Source organism: Lissotriton vulgaris, chromosome 9, assembly GCF_964263255.1.
Source record: "Lissotriton vulgaris chromosome 9, aLisVul1.2, whole genome shotgun sequence".
In the NCBI taxonomy this organism is placed as follows: domain Eukaryota; kingdom Metazoa; phylum Chordata; class Amphibia; order Caudata; family Salamandridae; genus Lissotriton; species Lissotriton vulgaris.
In genome coordinates, this window is record NC_141697.1 from 262,649,583 (window position 1) to 262,665,661 (window position 16,079).

Sequence of the window (16,079 nt, forward strand, 5' to 3'; positions counted from 1 at the left end):
CAGATTACCGTTGGTTGTTCAGTCAATTTGGGTAGTATCTTGCGGCACGCTGTTTAATGGGCCCTTCGTTACATCATTCCCTCTGCAGTGTCTTAATAATAGAGTGGGCCTTGCGGATGTGTCGCCATGGAGTCTCACTTCGAGGGAAGTGTTGCCTCCTCTATATTGGATCATTAATATATCGGCAGAATGTTTTTATCTTTGTCTATTTTTAAAAATATTTTGCATTTAGGTTACATTGACTGACGGGGTCAGCGCCATGTTATGCATGTAAACATGTACAACATTGTGTTCTAATTAGTATATGCCCTACCTATGAGCAGGCAATCTGGTTTACCGTGTGCTTCCTTAATGGTTTACATTAGCATTGTTACCTGAATTGTGGACTAATCACGCATTACGCAGTTAAATGTTTATATATCTCTGCATTTTGCTTTGATATGCTGTTTGCGATATTTTCACCTTTTTAGCCACATTTCTTGAATGTGCATTAAGCACTTCGGCACATCTTTTTTCTATGTTTATCAGTATGCACCTTGCCTAAGAGTGGAGGATGGGCTATTTATGCTCACATGTGAAGGGCGCTGGCTAGATTGAGAAAGGCTGCTTAGCTTAGCCTAAACATTTCTCTTCAGTGGCGGGGTCGAGGGAGACCCGAGAAAATAAAGAATGCCATATACCTTCAGCCTTGAGTGCGTGCCTTCTTCTGATGGGAGCAGGATGGATTGTGGATATATATATATATTAAAATACATAATGTAAAATTGATTGTTCTGAGTATTTTTGAAGTCAACTTGAAAGGTGGGAGGAAATCAACATTTGTCACAGTTGTTAATTGTTGCATAGTATCCTTTTTAGGTCTTGTGCCTAGCGTTGCTGTGCGCAGCATTGCTCGCGCAGCGAGAGACCTTAAAGTGGGTGGTTTAAAAACTGACCTAGGAATCGCACACGCTTGTGCGTGTGCTTTTCGTGTTTCCCCCCGGCTATTGGGCTTTGCATGCGTCTTTTTAACAAAGACCAATTGGGCAAAGGCGGGCGCATGTCCCGCTTTTGCTCTGCCAACATTCCATTGGTGTCTGTTACGGGCAGCAGCTGCATCTGTTTTGCATTATCGTGCCCGATAATACAAAACTGATGTCTCGCTGTGGCGCGCGCGGACCACTTGCGTGCTTGTCATTTAAGCACCATGGCGCCTTCAATCACATAGTGTGCATAACAAAGTTGTTGATTAGCTTTGTGCAGAAAATGTGTGCGAGATAAACTTGAAACTTTCCCATTTCCTGTAATGGAAGAGAAGTTGCTAATTCGCCACTGTCACCTGATTCCTGAATTTTCGTAAAATGGCAAAGTTGCTTTAAATAGGAGACGCGGACTAGTGTCTTAAGCCTGAGTTGAGAACCTGGAGAGCTGCCGTCTAATCGCTCCTTTGCCACTTAGCCAGGAACATTGTGTGATGCTAGTTACATTTTCCATAGCCTGCAGTAATATGAAATACGCTTGTATGTCCCAAGGATTAGTGGTCGCCCTTGGGGGCTGCGTGTCCCCCCTTAACCCGCTCCACCTGTCAGGGGCCTCCCGGTCCCCACCTGTGCCAGGGAGCCGGCTCTTTCTTATAGGGCCAGCACCTGTTTTGCCTCAGGTCTGGTTATTATTAAATGGCTGTTGTGTGTCAACGAGGGCGGGCCGAAGGGATGGCTGGAGGAGGGGCGGACTCGCCGGGACTGCCTTGGAAATCTCCAAGTTTCAATGAGATCCAGACGCACGGTGGCCGAGGAGGAGTGCCCCGACCAGGGCCTGTGAAGGGGGCATCTTATGGGCTGCACCGGGAGCTGGGAGCTGTGCAGCAGGTATGGGCCCAAGTAGAAGCCGCCTGCGGCCACCCCCAGAACAACCATGCGCCTGAGCAAGGTGGGTGCACGCCTCTGAGAGATGTGAGCAGGCAGGGTGGGTCAGAGGTGGGGGGGAGGTGGGGCAGTGGAGAGGGCAAGGTGCACGGACAACCGGCGGTAAGACCACTATGCTGAGACCATAGCAAAAGCTGTGCTCATGTCCCGGGGCATTTGTGGACAAGAATGGGTGGGTAGTTGTTTCCAGGGGCAGTGAGACAGTTGTGGTATTAGATAAGCACGGTACCCTGTGGCCAGATGGTCACTTTTAAGGTCCGGGTTGGAGTAGCTGAGGTCAGACGTTGGACCATCTGTGGTATGAAGCCAGGAGTTACGGATATAGTTCTGCCTGCAGCAGCAGTGCGGCCCATAGCATACAGTTCTGCCTGCAGCGGCAGTGCGCCCACAGGGGCAGATCCAGGACCTTCCAGCCTGCCATCCTGCCTTTCTACAGGCCTAGATGGCCAGTGTGCGTGCTGGGCTCCTCGCTGGCCCATGGGCCTGCAGTGCTGTAAATTGCAAACGTCAATCAAGGCTGCCTGATTTAAATTGGAACTCCTATGGTAGCGATGGTAAGCAATAAAGACGCAGATGAGTTAGGGGGAATTTAGATACAATATAACACAAAGCTAGCTCTCTGTAAAGTTCTTTCCTTGGAAACAATACTTTAATACAATAACGGACTAAACGACCTGTTAAAATAGAGCACAGTTGTAAAAACCCGAAGTGCACAGACAGCACTTACAGTTGGGTAAATATAACGCCAAAACTAGTCAGTGTTAATATTTGCTGTCAAAATTTAACTCCGCTATGTTTTTGAAGCAAACTTTAGCTGCATTCTTGAAAGGATTAAGTGGGTGTTGGTTACCTGCACTTCCAGACTAGATGCAGATCGATGGACAGATAGTCTTTCTTGTTACCAGCCAAGTCCAGCACAACATTCAGTGTGTTCAGGATAGCTCAGCCGGTATGGTTTCTGCTGCTGACTTATTAAGGTCAGCTGAAAGAAAATGGGACACATATAGTCCCGCACCATCAAGCCCAGCACAGCATTCAAGTACTGTTCAGGATAGCTCAGTGGGTATGGTTTCTGCCTCTGAGTTTAACGTTTAGGGCAGCTGTAGGAAACGTGGGACGCATGCATTTCTGCATCTTCAAAACATGCTACTTCAGAGGTTAATCACTGTCAAAATAATGCCTAGTAGTCTGGTAAATTTCTGGCACTGGGGGAGCTGAACAGGCGCCCAACTCCAATTACAGTTCTGTTTTCTTCAAAATCAGGCCACCCTGTTGCAGGTGAGGGCTCATTCACTAGCATTTCTATTAACTAGTGCACGTGCAATGGTTGGACCTTGAAGGCACACCTGAAGTGGTTTGGCCTCAGCTGGTTGTTGATTCCATCTCCCAGCCAGGCTGGCTGGGCCATGGTAAATGGTGCAGTCACAAAGGCAAAGCAGCCTTCCCACAGGCTGTGAAGAATGTCACACGCACCGGTAGCTCTCCACGGAGGAAGCATGGCACCACTGTCGTAACATACAGGACACAAACTGGAGGGGGCAGACCAACGGGTGGGCACACAGTACCAGGTGTGCACGAAACTCACATTAGCGCACCCAGGAAAGGCTACATAGGCCATAATAGGGAGGCCCTACTGGATGTTTGATGGATTAGGAGGTTGTTAAGGATCAAGTAAGGGGTGTGCTACTGTGCTGCATAATTCCAGAGACCCTGCTTTTGATTAAATGAAGTCGGAAGAGTCAAACCTATTACTACATGCTATTAGGATAGCATGTAGTAATAGGTTTGACTCTCTTCTGTCCTAGTGTTGTCTATAATTGACACCCACCTGTCCCAATACACCTCTTATTCACAACCTCACCCGCCCTTCTGTCCCAATATAACAAGCAATGGCAGATTTGCTTGCCTTCTTTTTTATTGTAGGCAATAGTGACAGACTTTTCCACCGGTCTCAGTGTAGGCATAGTTACATTTTTGCCTGCCTTCTTTCCATCTGCAGCTCATATAGCTAGGCACACCTGTCCTAATCAGAAAAGAAAGGCTCACTGGCCTGGGTAGTAGTGATAGATTCACATGCATCCTTTGCCCTCTGGGTCTTTGTCCTGCCTGCTCCGAACACTTTTTTTCTTCTTTATATGACATGCGCCGTTTAAGCTATTGGCATTGTAAATGACAATCAGGCACATGCATCAAAGCGTTTTGCGATCACAAACGGTGGCGATTCTCAAAAATCGGCCATTTGCGATTGCAAAATTTGCTTTTGCGATGCATCAAGGGTCAAGGCCCTCGCAATTTGAGAATTCGCAATTAAGTGCGAGTTCTCAAATTGCGATTTCCTTAAATGCAATGCATTTAAGGCATGTGTGTGCGCAACATATGTGCATGGATCAATTTCAGGGGGTGCAACAGGGTGTCCTTTTGACACCCTGGCCCCTTGAAATTTCATTCTCAATTTGTGATTCTCTAATTGTGATTCGCAAATTAAGAATGTCTCCCCATTCATTCCTATGGGTCTCTAGGCCCATAGGAATGAATGGGGAGGTATTCCTTAATTGCGACTCGCAATTTGCGAGTCGCAATTAAGGAATGATTAGAAATTGCTAATTTTTAAGCGAATTCTACATGCATAGGCTTTTGTGATTTCTTAAGTGCGATTCCTTAAAAATCACAATTAAGGAATTGCAAAAGCCAACAATGATGCATGTGCCTGAATGCCTTTTATTTATCTGTTTTAAAGAAACACATAAATAAAAGGCATGGTAATTTACAATGCGGATAGCTCAAACTCTTGTTCATGCAAGACCTATTGCGTTGCTTAGCATAGTGTGCCGCCTGACTGGGAATGTGCTGCTTCTGTCATTGCATCTAGATATATAATACAAGTAATATTACACCTACAACAAGCCAGGACTATTGGCTTTGCCCACGGTTGTTAGTTGCATAAGATAAATAAGCAACAACTATGGCACCGTTGTATAGAATATTGAAAATCCTTCAATTCTGAAATGATGAGACTATGAAATAACCATAACGAGTCCCTAAAGGCAGTGACGGGTAATACTGCTACAGAGTTAAGATTAACTTTTCACCGGATTGTTGAGTGCAAAAATGTAGAACCCGATAGGGACCCGTCTCGTGACCTCCTTTTTAGAACGGCCGGTGCTGAGCACCGGCAGGACCCAGGGCACTTAAAGCTCTGCTCCCGTCCATCGCTTGGTTCGTGGTTCTCAGTTACAGTCCCTAGGCCAGGCTGTGATTCTCCTATCTGCCGTTATTGTAACTTCCCTTCCATGGTACTATCTAACGTCCCCCCAGGCCCTCGCAGGCGCCTTTACAGTGCACACCCCGGTGCAGGCCGAGGCCACGCTGTGGCTCCGCCCGCCCCGGCCGAGGCAGGGTGTCCAATGGCGCAGGCCTGGCGCTCTCGTGCTTGTCTTGGCACGGCTCGGCACGGCTTACGTTACACGCTGCAGCCGACTGCGCCCGCGCCCGCAGCCAAACTCTGTCCGACTGGATGTCTGGCTGTCTGTCCCTCCACCCGCGAAACGGAGGCCTGGCACTCAGGTGGCACATTCCACGGCTGCCACAGCCGGGGGAGCGAAGCCTCCCGTGGGGTCCTCGTGGGCGGGCGTCTGGGGGTGTGAGGCAATACGAGTGTGAGGAGTGATGCTGGAGCCCGCCAGGTCTGTGCGGGAACGAGGTCTGTGGAGACCCCCAGGCCCCAGTGCTGGCGGACAGCAGAGGCGACACGCCCTCCCCACACAATACCCCCCCCCCCTTCAATCCATCCCGAAACCAGGGCTTCATCATTCACTGTATGAGGTAAATACTTGTTTCAATCTCTGTTCGCTCTTCTTTCTTTTATGTGCTATTTCTCCCCCTTTCTTCGCCCCCGCCTACAATTCATTCTTTCTCTCTCCCCCCCCCCCCCTTCGTTATTTCTACCTATTCTCGGTGCCCCTTTCCTTTCCTAACGCTTTCCTTTCGTTTTCTCTGTCTCGTTCGTCTAGTGTGCTTTCTGGTGGGTAGTGCACCAGTGGGCACTGTGAGAAGTTGGCACTGGTGATTTAGGTAGAGCATATGCATTGGTGGATACTTTGGAAGCTTGCACCAGTGGGCACTGTGAGAAGTTGGCACTGGTGATTTAGGTAGAGCATATGCATTGGTGGATACTTTGGAAGCTTGCACCAGTGGGCACTGTGAGAAGTTGGCACTGGTGATTTAGGTAGAGCATATGCATTGGTGGGTACTTTGGAAGCTTGCACCAGTGGGCAATGTGAGAAGTTGGCACTGGTGATTTAGGTAGAGCATATGCATTGGTGGATACTCTGGAAGCTTGCACCAGTGGGCAATGTGAGAAGTTGCCAGTATGTGAATATGGCTTTGGTGCACATTAGCACTTGGGTAGTGTGATAAGTGCTCTGGTGAAAACTGTTTTGAGAATCCCATAAGGCGTGCAGTGTGAGAAGCTGGAAGTTGTGGTCAGTGTTAGAAGTAAGTATTACAGGGCGAGGAGCACACACTGAAAGGCTGTGAAAAAAATGTCTCGGGTGGGTGAGAGCTGGTAGTGGTGGGGTGTTGAAGATGCACCTGCGAGTGATGAGCGAGAGAAACGGGCACTGGTGAACTTTGTGAACCAATTGCACTGGTTGGCTATGTAAGAATGTTACCCTAGTAGGAAATGTGACTACAAGCTTCAGGCAGGCAGAGGAACACAAGCACGTGTTTAGCAAGCATCTATGTCTTGCTCAATGCTACATAAAATCTGATGTAACAAGCATTGGCAAAACCAATAGGTCTCGCCTATGAGAGCTATTGGCTTTATGAATGTTTTGTAGCCATGCTGTACTGCAACGCGGATGCTTTGCAGTGTGTCTAAAACTAAAAAGCGCTATGACGTAGCCAGGGCTAAAGCTTTTTTTTTTTACGTGCATTATCGCTGGATGCATCATCATAGTCCCTTTGTATCATAATTTTTAGCCATGCTGCACAGTGCGACACTGCTATACAGCATGGCTACAAATCTTTGCCAAAGTTGGCTATGCCCATGCGGTACAGTATGAACAAATGGCGAGTACAGAGCTAAAATTCTCAAATGGGAGACCTATTGGCTTTGCCAATGCTTGTAAGGTCTCAGCACAGCACCCCTGTGATTCTGAACAAATCAGTTACTCTCCATATATGTGAAAAAGAAAAAAAGTGACATTGGGCAAAAATCCTATCACATAAAGAAAGTAATTATTCCCGTGTCCATGTCTTAGTGAAATGAATTTGGAAGCAGATAACATCCGTTAACGCAATAAAAGCAAATAACATCTGTTGTGACAATAAACATCAATTTCAAAGGAGAAAATAGCTTCTTAGAAGTATGTGTGGTATTGTAAAAAAACCTACAAAAGTAAGAGGTTCAATCATAATGACAGGGAACAATAAAAAACAAAAGTAGTACCTCAATTACAGTGTGATCAGCGGAAGGACAGCAATCAAGCTGAAGCGATCAGTACTTGGTCCATGCTCCAGCCAAAAGAAGAGTTAGTGAAGCCATCAGGCATTAGCCAATTAAAAGGCAGCAAATAAGAGTGACAATGAAGCCAACTAATGTTAAGCAATGGGCTTGTTGCAAGATCCTTGAACGCAGTATCTCTCGCAAGCTGATGAGCATGCAGCACATGCACTGTCTCAGGTGAGATCTAAAACATCCCTATTAATAAAGTGGGCTTGCTTCTGTTCTCACACCAGTGGCAGGTTTAATTTGTTATTTTTTCTGATGAGCGGAGTATGAGTGGTCAAACATCGTTGGTCTTTCACTTTCTCTGATTCTCTCTGTCTCTCTGAATAAGAGCGTGAGCAAAAACAATAATCTTTGTTTTATTACCCTCTAAAGTTGGGACCTATGCTTATTTTTAGACAGCAGGGATGAGGCAATGTGTAGTAGGTTAAATATACAGACATCGTCAGCCTCCCAAATTTGAAGAGTTTCAGAAATATTAATAGCGACTTTAAAAAAAAAAAGAGAGCAACCAAATATGGGGCATCCAAGCACTTTAGTAAAATTGTTAATATTCTTAAATCTAAATATCTTCCTATTGTGAGATTTGGAGTGATGACAGGCTGAGTCAGCCCTGCTTAAATTTGCACCTTTGAGTTGGGGTTGTATTGAGCTCTGCAGCTGGTTCTCAGTCCTAGGGCTGGCCTACTAGGGTTGAAACATGATCCCTAGGATGCAGATCTCAACAAATGGCAGATTAATTTAACCCCCCATCCTAATAGGCCCCAGAACATATGATTTTCATGTACACATGGATCGCTGCAACAGGCACATAAACCATGAAGCAGATTGGACCCTATGACAAGCAAGTACCCGCCAGAGCCGCCTTACAGTGATTTGATTCTGTGACTTGGTCTTTACTCACAACTCTTTGAAATAGGCACATTTCCCTCCATAGCTATTTTACGAGGATTATAACCTGCAGTGCTTAATTTGTTAAAAAAAAAAGTGCCAGGGCTCTGTCAGGAAGCCTCTGCAGCTTGTATCACATATTGTCCTTGCCAGCGCTACCAATGACAGTAACAACACAACCACTAAACATCACACTCCTACAAGTGTGACAATTCGGGCTATTTCCTGCCCCCAAAGCTGTAAAAATGGCATGGGCAGCAGGTAATAGTCATTTTAAACTATATTGAATTAATAATTAACTTTTGTTGTGGGCATCTCTAAATTAGTCAGACAGTGCCATCTTGTGGCAGACTGTCAAAAGCGCTGGTCCTGACAATTATGTCGCATAAACAAAGAGAGAGATAGGGTAAAGTATCACTCTTCAACCCCCTTCTAATTATATTTAAACAACAAAAGAGAGATCATGGGTGTATATCCAAATCAAATTAAAGGTTACAGTCCCTAAAGAAAGGAAAAGGCCAATTATGTGCCAGAGCCAAGCACAGGAAACCACCAGCTAAAAATAAGCACTGCTAACCTGTGACTTTCAGGTGCTCACAGATGCCTACAGTAGGCACATCCAATCCTATATATTATTGTACTGCGACAAGAACACTTGACCTATAGTTTACACACCGATCTTTGCAGAATTGAACTCTCTGTTTATATTCTGTGTTTATTATAATTTGTTTTCATACAGCACATCAAAACATCGAGTTTTGCAAGAGCTTTATTTGGCAATAACATGTAAACTGAATAACCTTGCGATCGTAAAGCAGATGCTGGTGTTGCCCAAGTCAATACCAAATCCAACTGACTTATTGGAAAGCGTGTCTGGGATTGTAGTTAATAGAGTGGAAAAATGTGAACGCAAAAATGTAGAGGTAAACAAGTCGTAGTTAACATGTATGTCTATGGAAAATATGAAAAGGTGAAGATAAAGTATTTTTTCTCCATTGAATTTGCGAATTGTACATGGGTATATGCCTTAATTCTTGAATTATTATCAGTTACTCCCTCCTTAACCCTAACCTATTTGCCCCTTTACACAATTTTGTCCCTGCCCTTGTACCAGCCCTCTCCTGAACTACCCTATTGCACTCACTTACATGTTCCATTACTATAACCCTCCAAATAACTTAACATTTCCTAAACCCCAGCTATTACTCAAGCCCTACGCCTTACCACCATCCTTACACCAACTCCTGCCCCAACCCTAACCATAACACATTTACTTGCTCTGACCTCAACCCTGTGAGAAGTTGGCCCGATATGCAACGTTCGCTATTCTAGCGACCGCTATGTATCGTTCCAACGACCCTTATGGTGTTTGGTTGTAAGTCAACCTATAGACCAGCTATCCTAGTAGCGTGGATACGAGCAGTCTAAGGCTAAAGACTCGAGAGGGCGTGTTAAGCCAGCTGTTTACCACACATGTACCCCTTGAACACCCAGTGAAAGGACACCACACAAGTGTTATGAAAATAAACAGGATATTTATTAAGAATCACAACAGCCCTGTACTCTTTATGAGGACAGGGTACTAAGCACAAACCAAATCTCTTTAGCAAATACTTCAAGTGCACAATTAAAACAAGTGTCCGAGGACACGGAAAGGTTAAGGTCTCGGGCGGACCCGATAAGGCAAGTCGGAAGCGAGGGACTCGGGACCCTAGAGTAAGGAGGCTATGCAGGCACCGAAATGCCGAGTTACCTAGCCACGAGGGCTGCGGCTGCACAAGTCTTACAGGCGTCGGGGTCTTCGCTGACGAGCCAGGAGCCGGAAGAAAGGAGTTGCTGGCCGGCGACCAGTGCTGAATAGTTCGTAGAGATCCAAGCCTGGATCGGAGATTGATGAAACCTGAAAGCAGAGGGGACCAAGTTCGTACTACTAGCCAGTAGTCAGAGGGTACCAGGAAGGCACCGGTTGGCCGTCACCTCGACTAGGTGAGTGGGCGACGCTAGGCTCTGCAGTCTCACGGACCAGGAGGCGTTGTCGGCGACCACGGTGGAGGTGCGAGCTGTCCCACGAAGGATGATGCTGTCGGCGTCGCTGGGCCCAGGATGGGGCAACAAGCCTTGGCAGATCTCAGGGCCACGGGGTGGGCCTAAGATGGCGTCTTGAGTGGACCAGGAGGGTCCGGGGTGCTTCTCGCAAAGGATGGAAGCAAGGGCCAGTCTGGAGCAACCAGACCAGCAGTGATGATTCTCGGATGTCGTCACAGAAGGGCACAAGCCAGCGGCGAGTGACCAGACAACGTGCTGAGCAGCGAGCAGAAGGGCCCCACGCAGATCGTGGAGATGCTGGGAGACTGCACTTCGGTGCTAGAGCGGCTCAGGGTCGGGGCTTCTCGGACCCCAGAGCACTCACCAGAGAGTTACCTCGATGGTCGTGCTGGTTTTTAAGAGCGTGCAGGTTCTGATGATGGCCGGTCCCTCGAGGTCTCGTCGCACCCACAGATCACAGCTGAGCTGATGACGTGGGTAGAGGTCAGAGGTGCCAGGGAAGCCGGTTCTCGTCGAGCTGGGCCGTCGGATCCTTGAGGAAGGACTTGCAGCAAACCGCAGAGTTCTTAGTTGGTGCCCGCTGATGCAGGGTGACTACTCCTTAGCCACAAGGGAGAAATCTTGAGAAGAGTCTTGAGTGTCCTTTCGTAGAAAGTAGTTCTTGATTCAAAGATGATCTAATTTGGAAGGGTCCCCGCTCCGGTCTTTATCCTAAAGAAAGGGGTGGGTACATGACTAGGTCCTGCCCTAAGGGTGGGACCAGGAAGGGGGGTAGTTACGCCCCTCTCCCCTGCCGGGCTTTCCCCAGGCCAGGGCTGTCGCCCCTGGAACTGGTTCTAACCGGCAGATGCGTAGTGAGCACCGGGGTGCCACTCCGCAGTCACCTTCTCGCAAAAGCCCTACCTACCCAGAATACACAAACCCTGTCTGGGACGGTGCGAACAGCGCCCTCGACAGGAAACCCTTTGTCCAAGTGCTCCTCGCTGGAAGGACTCCCAGCAGCAGGAGGTCAGACTTGTGTCTGTGGTGGCAGCATCCATTTTGTGGAGCTGAGGCTTCAGTTAACTTTAACCGGGGTTCACAGTTACGTACATGTCGTGTCCCTCTAGAAGGGTGGGATACTAACCTCATCGCCAGAATTGGTGAGAGGGCAGCACCCCGATTCGTATGACACCTTACTCGACATGCTTTGATAACGCGATACCGGAGTTACCGATATGGTACGCGTTATCATGGAACAGCTATTGGGTGTTGATTCCGCAAGCTGCAGCCGGGCTCGGCTCGGGCCTGAACCTAGCTCACACGGGCCCACGCACTCTGCCTTCAGGATTGATAAGGCCTGCCATAGGAGTGACTGATAGGGACTCGGGTGTCCATTGTATGGTTAGATATAGGGCTACTATACCTAAAGCGAAGGGTGGTTACACGTCTTCGCCCCAGCTGTCGTGCAGCCAGTTGTGTCAAATTTAAGAGGCCAGCCAGGGGTGGCATAATACATGCTGCAGCCCCTGGCGGCCCTGGGTACACCTATGCCCTGCGTTACGGGGTCTGATAAGGTGGCCCAGTACCAATTGGTAAATGCACCTAGGGTACATATCGTAATTTAGAAAGAGAACAGCCAGGCTGTGGGTCTGATTAGCAGGCCCACAGCCAGAGAAAGTCGTAAACCAGTGAAACAAAAGCAAAAAATCTGGGTGATCATAGGATTGCAGACCCTACTCTCCTACAAACCCAATGCCTAAAATTAACTTATTTCAAATTCATTTTTTAACCCACCCCTAACTCTTTTGACTTCTTCGTAATGTAATGTTTTACATTTCTAGTTTTTTTCTCTATTAATGTTATTTCTCCTTTCCCCCCATTTTTCTAACTAAAGATCGAGGTGCAGCTGCGCCGTGCACTTCGATCCTGGCCTGCTGCACTCTTGGTAGACTTGGTCTAAGCTCATCTGCTATGTACTCCGGTCTTATCCTGCACTAGTCCAGCTGTTTCAGAACAGAGATTCTGACAAATCTGTCTCTGCCATTCCCATACACTGCTCTGCCTGTGCACTTAATCAAGATGAGAAGCACCAAAAGAGTTTTTTAATGAATCTTCTAAAACCATACAATTTCACTCTACCTCTAGACTGTTGAGTCTATTATTGTGGCCCCCCCACCCTCCCATAACACCAATCTTCACGTTGCTGCTATCACCGAGTCATGAAGGAAGTTTAAGAACTCTAGGATAAACAGCCCTACAAACCATTCGTACCACCTTCACCGATTTGCCCTGCTTGTCTCATATAGGGGAGGTATCGGCCTCCACATAAACAAAAATCAAACCGCTACTACTGTTGTGTAGTTCCTACTGATCCATAGGATCTGTGCATTGTTTAGACAACATAAACGAAGGGCTTGGTGTCAAGACTGTGTCCGGACACCCCACAGAATATGTTGTCCTATAGACCAGCTAGCTCACAGTGCCACTGTAAGCCCCCCCCTAACCTACCAGGTAGCGAACAGTTTCTGGCAACCACTGAACATGACAACCGTGATCACTCCGGATTCGTGGAAACAAAACAGAATCTTTCGCTTAGTCTCTTGTGCTCACTTGCCCTCGGAAAAATATACAGAGAATACACAGTTGGATGTTTTCAATAATATTAATTGAACCAACATTATTCTTGCATAAAATACATGTGCTGCAATGATTAGGAGACAGAAGCAAATAAAGGAGATTACAACACCAAAAGAGTGAACAGTAGACACATTTCTACCATGGTGCTGAAGCAATGAATACATGCAGGCATATATGCAAAATGGTAATTTAGGGTACTCCTACGATGCGGACCCTACTCTGAGTGTACCTAGAGTGTGTATCGGTGTAGAGCCAAGAATCCCCTGAGGGACAATCCAACCCCATTACCTGATGTGAGAGAGTGAATGATCCCGTCTCGGTCTTGGTCTCGAGTTGGACACCCCTCAGAATAAAAGACTTGTTCGTGGTGATTTCTCAGCATGCAGGGACCTTCGGTTTCAGCAGAAGTGCCTCCTCTACCTATCTATCGGGATGCTTATTATATATAATAAGAAGCAGCTTTTGCGATGTGGGTGCTGGATTAGTGATGCTATGGATATGTAGACAGTGCTGTCATCTCGTGGATGAAGATAGGACGACTTTTGAACCTAGTGCGTGGAGAGGCCTTGTACATGATGTTCAAAGCGTTGTGATGTTGTGCGAACTGGATGTGTAAACAAAGTTGTTTGAGACCAACTAATCCACCATTGTCGTGCATGCAAATGTGTGCAAAAGGTCACAGCTGACATATTATTTTCTAGGACAATGTAAGGAATAAGCTGCCTCGCTACATGGCCTTAACTTGGCAATATAACACTATGCCTATTGTACTTTAGGACGTCGGCACCATATGAATTGCACATCCTGGTCATCAATTGCCCCTAGCCCTATCGAGTCATGCTTTGATGGCCTCAGTGTTATTCTCAACCAACTTTGTCCCATATACAAGTACAAATCACAATAACGATGCTGCATCTAATCATACATTTATAAACCATACTCAAAACCTCATTTTCTTTTAAATCCCTATTGATCACTCACTCCCTCTCACTCAAACTGCAATCCATTGGGTTGCATCTTCTTCATCCAACTCAACCATTCTAAACCTACTTTTGAGCCTTCATTCTTAGTTTCACTCTTTCAGGTATGTGTCCATTAACAACCCCTCTATCCCCATCACCCACCACTTCCCATTTTAAGCAAAAAAGACATCCTAGCTCCATCCAAGTATATCAGATCCTGGATCTAAAATGACCTTGCTGTTCCACAAGCTAGTATTCCTTCCGATCAGTGGCCAGATCATAATGACCCTCCTCTGCCCACAAGCTGGTATCCCTGCATAGTTTTGCTACTACTCCTAGAGTTGTGGGCTGGGAAAAGTCATGCTATACATAGACAAAGTTTTCCAGTAGAGATTATATCAGGTTATTATGTTTGGCTGGGCTTCAGGGCAATTCATGATTTTCCCGCAGAGCCCTCCAGTATCTTGAATGTCCCTTTCAGTGGTAAATTATGCATCCAGTGGTACATTTAATCAGCCCAGTGCAGTAATGTACAAAAGAATAGATTACCACGGTATAAGGTAAAATGCAACTTCTGCATGTCATTAGTTATTTGTATTTATTTTTTCAAGAGTTATTTGTGAAGTTATAATAGTGTGAAGAAACGTTTTGTGTCCAGAGGCACTATGACAAATGATTACCGAAGTTCAGTGAGTGACGCCACCGGCTTTCGCCAAAGCCTGTGACTATGTTAAAAGCCTGGAGATCAATAAAAACATTGCTTCTAGATGACCACCACACTGTATGTCACCAGGTTCTTTACATGCATTGGCGCAGTGTGACGATGCCCGTTGCATCACCCAACGTGGCGGCCACCTTGAAAGGATGGAAAGCAATGTTTTCATTGTATTCTAGCCTTTTAACGTAACAAGTCACAGTTGTGGAGCATCAGGAGGGTGCAAGGGGCACAACAATGAAGGGCATAGAGAAGGCAGGATTGAAGGTCGGAGGGGGGTTGTGTGGGGGGAGAGATGGAAATACTAAATGTAAAGTGCAAGTGCGCTCTCGATAAAAATACCACGTCGATGAAGGGATAAAGAAAACATAAAAGGGTTTCATGATGTCAACAGTGGAAGATTACTCCACAACAACGAGTCACAAAATTGGTGAAAGAGTAATGCTCCAGGGGAGGGACAAACACAGTAGAGACATAGAAGCAACAATTCGCAAGCACAGGATTGTAGATTAACAGGACAGCCATCCAATAGGAAAGAAGAAAGTGGCTAGCAAAGTATGGAATACAATACTGCCCGAAACGGACAACGAAAACTGCCCGTGATACTGCAAAAAATGAAATACTTACAAACTACAAAATCATCTTTTAGACAGTTTGTCCAGCCCCTACCCCCATTTGATTTGGTCAACATAGGCAAGTTTAAACATGATGTGTGTCTGCAAGTTGTTTCCTGTTCCTCCTTATAAAAAAACAGCCAATGCATTTCTATGGCAGATGAAAATACCCCCATTTGCTTTTCTTTTGGGTCAAGGGCCATAGTAAGACACTTTCGTTATTATCAGCAGGATCAGCTACCAAGTGATGTCAGTTCCGGAAATGTCTTGGTGGAGGTATAAAGGGCTGCATGAGGCACCACCTCGTACTCTTACCATTTAGTTACGGCTGGCTCTGGAAAGGCCCTGTCAAGTTAAGGTCACCTTCTTACCTGCTAACATTGTACTTTTTTCCTTTGCTTTCTAGAGTCGTAGACCTGGACTCATGATATGATGCCTGGGCAGATTCCAGAACCTTCGTTGACGGCTGGCACCCTGCCAGGGCTGGGCTTCCTCAGCAGGATCCCCGGCACCACCATGTCCGTCAAGGACCTCAAATACCCCGGCATCTGTGGCATCAGCCGCATGATCTCCCCGCTACACTTCCTGGAGATGAAACTAGGCAAGAGGCCGCAGCCCATCAAGAGCGAGGTAAAGTCATGGCAGGAGTGCCTTCCTGAGGCTACTCCTAGTGGGATTGCTTCACCCCACCCCAACTATTGGTGCATCATTCCTGTAGGTCCTTGCTCTAGAAAGCAAGACTGATTGGGTGAAAGGATGGATTTGAACCGTTATAAAGCATGCTTTACAGAATCGCCTATCTCTAGGTGACACCAGTGA

At 46.6% G+C, this 16,079-nt stretch overlaps 1 protein-coding gene across 2 annotated transcripts in view; it reads left to right on the forward strand.

Moving 5' to 3' along the window:
- The window catches only part of JDP2 (Jun dimerization protein 2), a 78,014-nt gene that overhangs the window by 16,650 nt on the left and 45,285 nt on the right, over positions 1-16,079 (forward strand). The window contains exons 1-2 of one of the 2 annotated variants that reach the window (XM_086937516.1): positions 5,472-5,726; positions 15,667-15,890. In XM_086937516.1, coding sequence (XP_086793642.1) covers positions 15,690-15,890 — 201 coding nt within the window. In that variant the 5' untranslated portion in view covers positions 5,472-5,726; positions 15,667-15,689. Of the gene's footprint in view, positions 1-5,471; positions 5,727-15,666; positions 15,891-16,079 lie in introns of those variants that run through there. The other variant, XM_086937515.1, reaches the window with a different exon arrangement.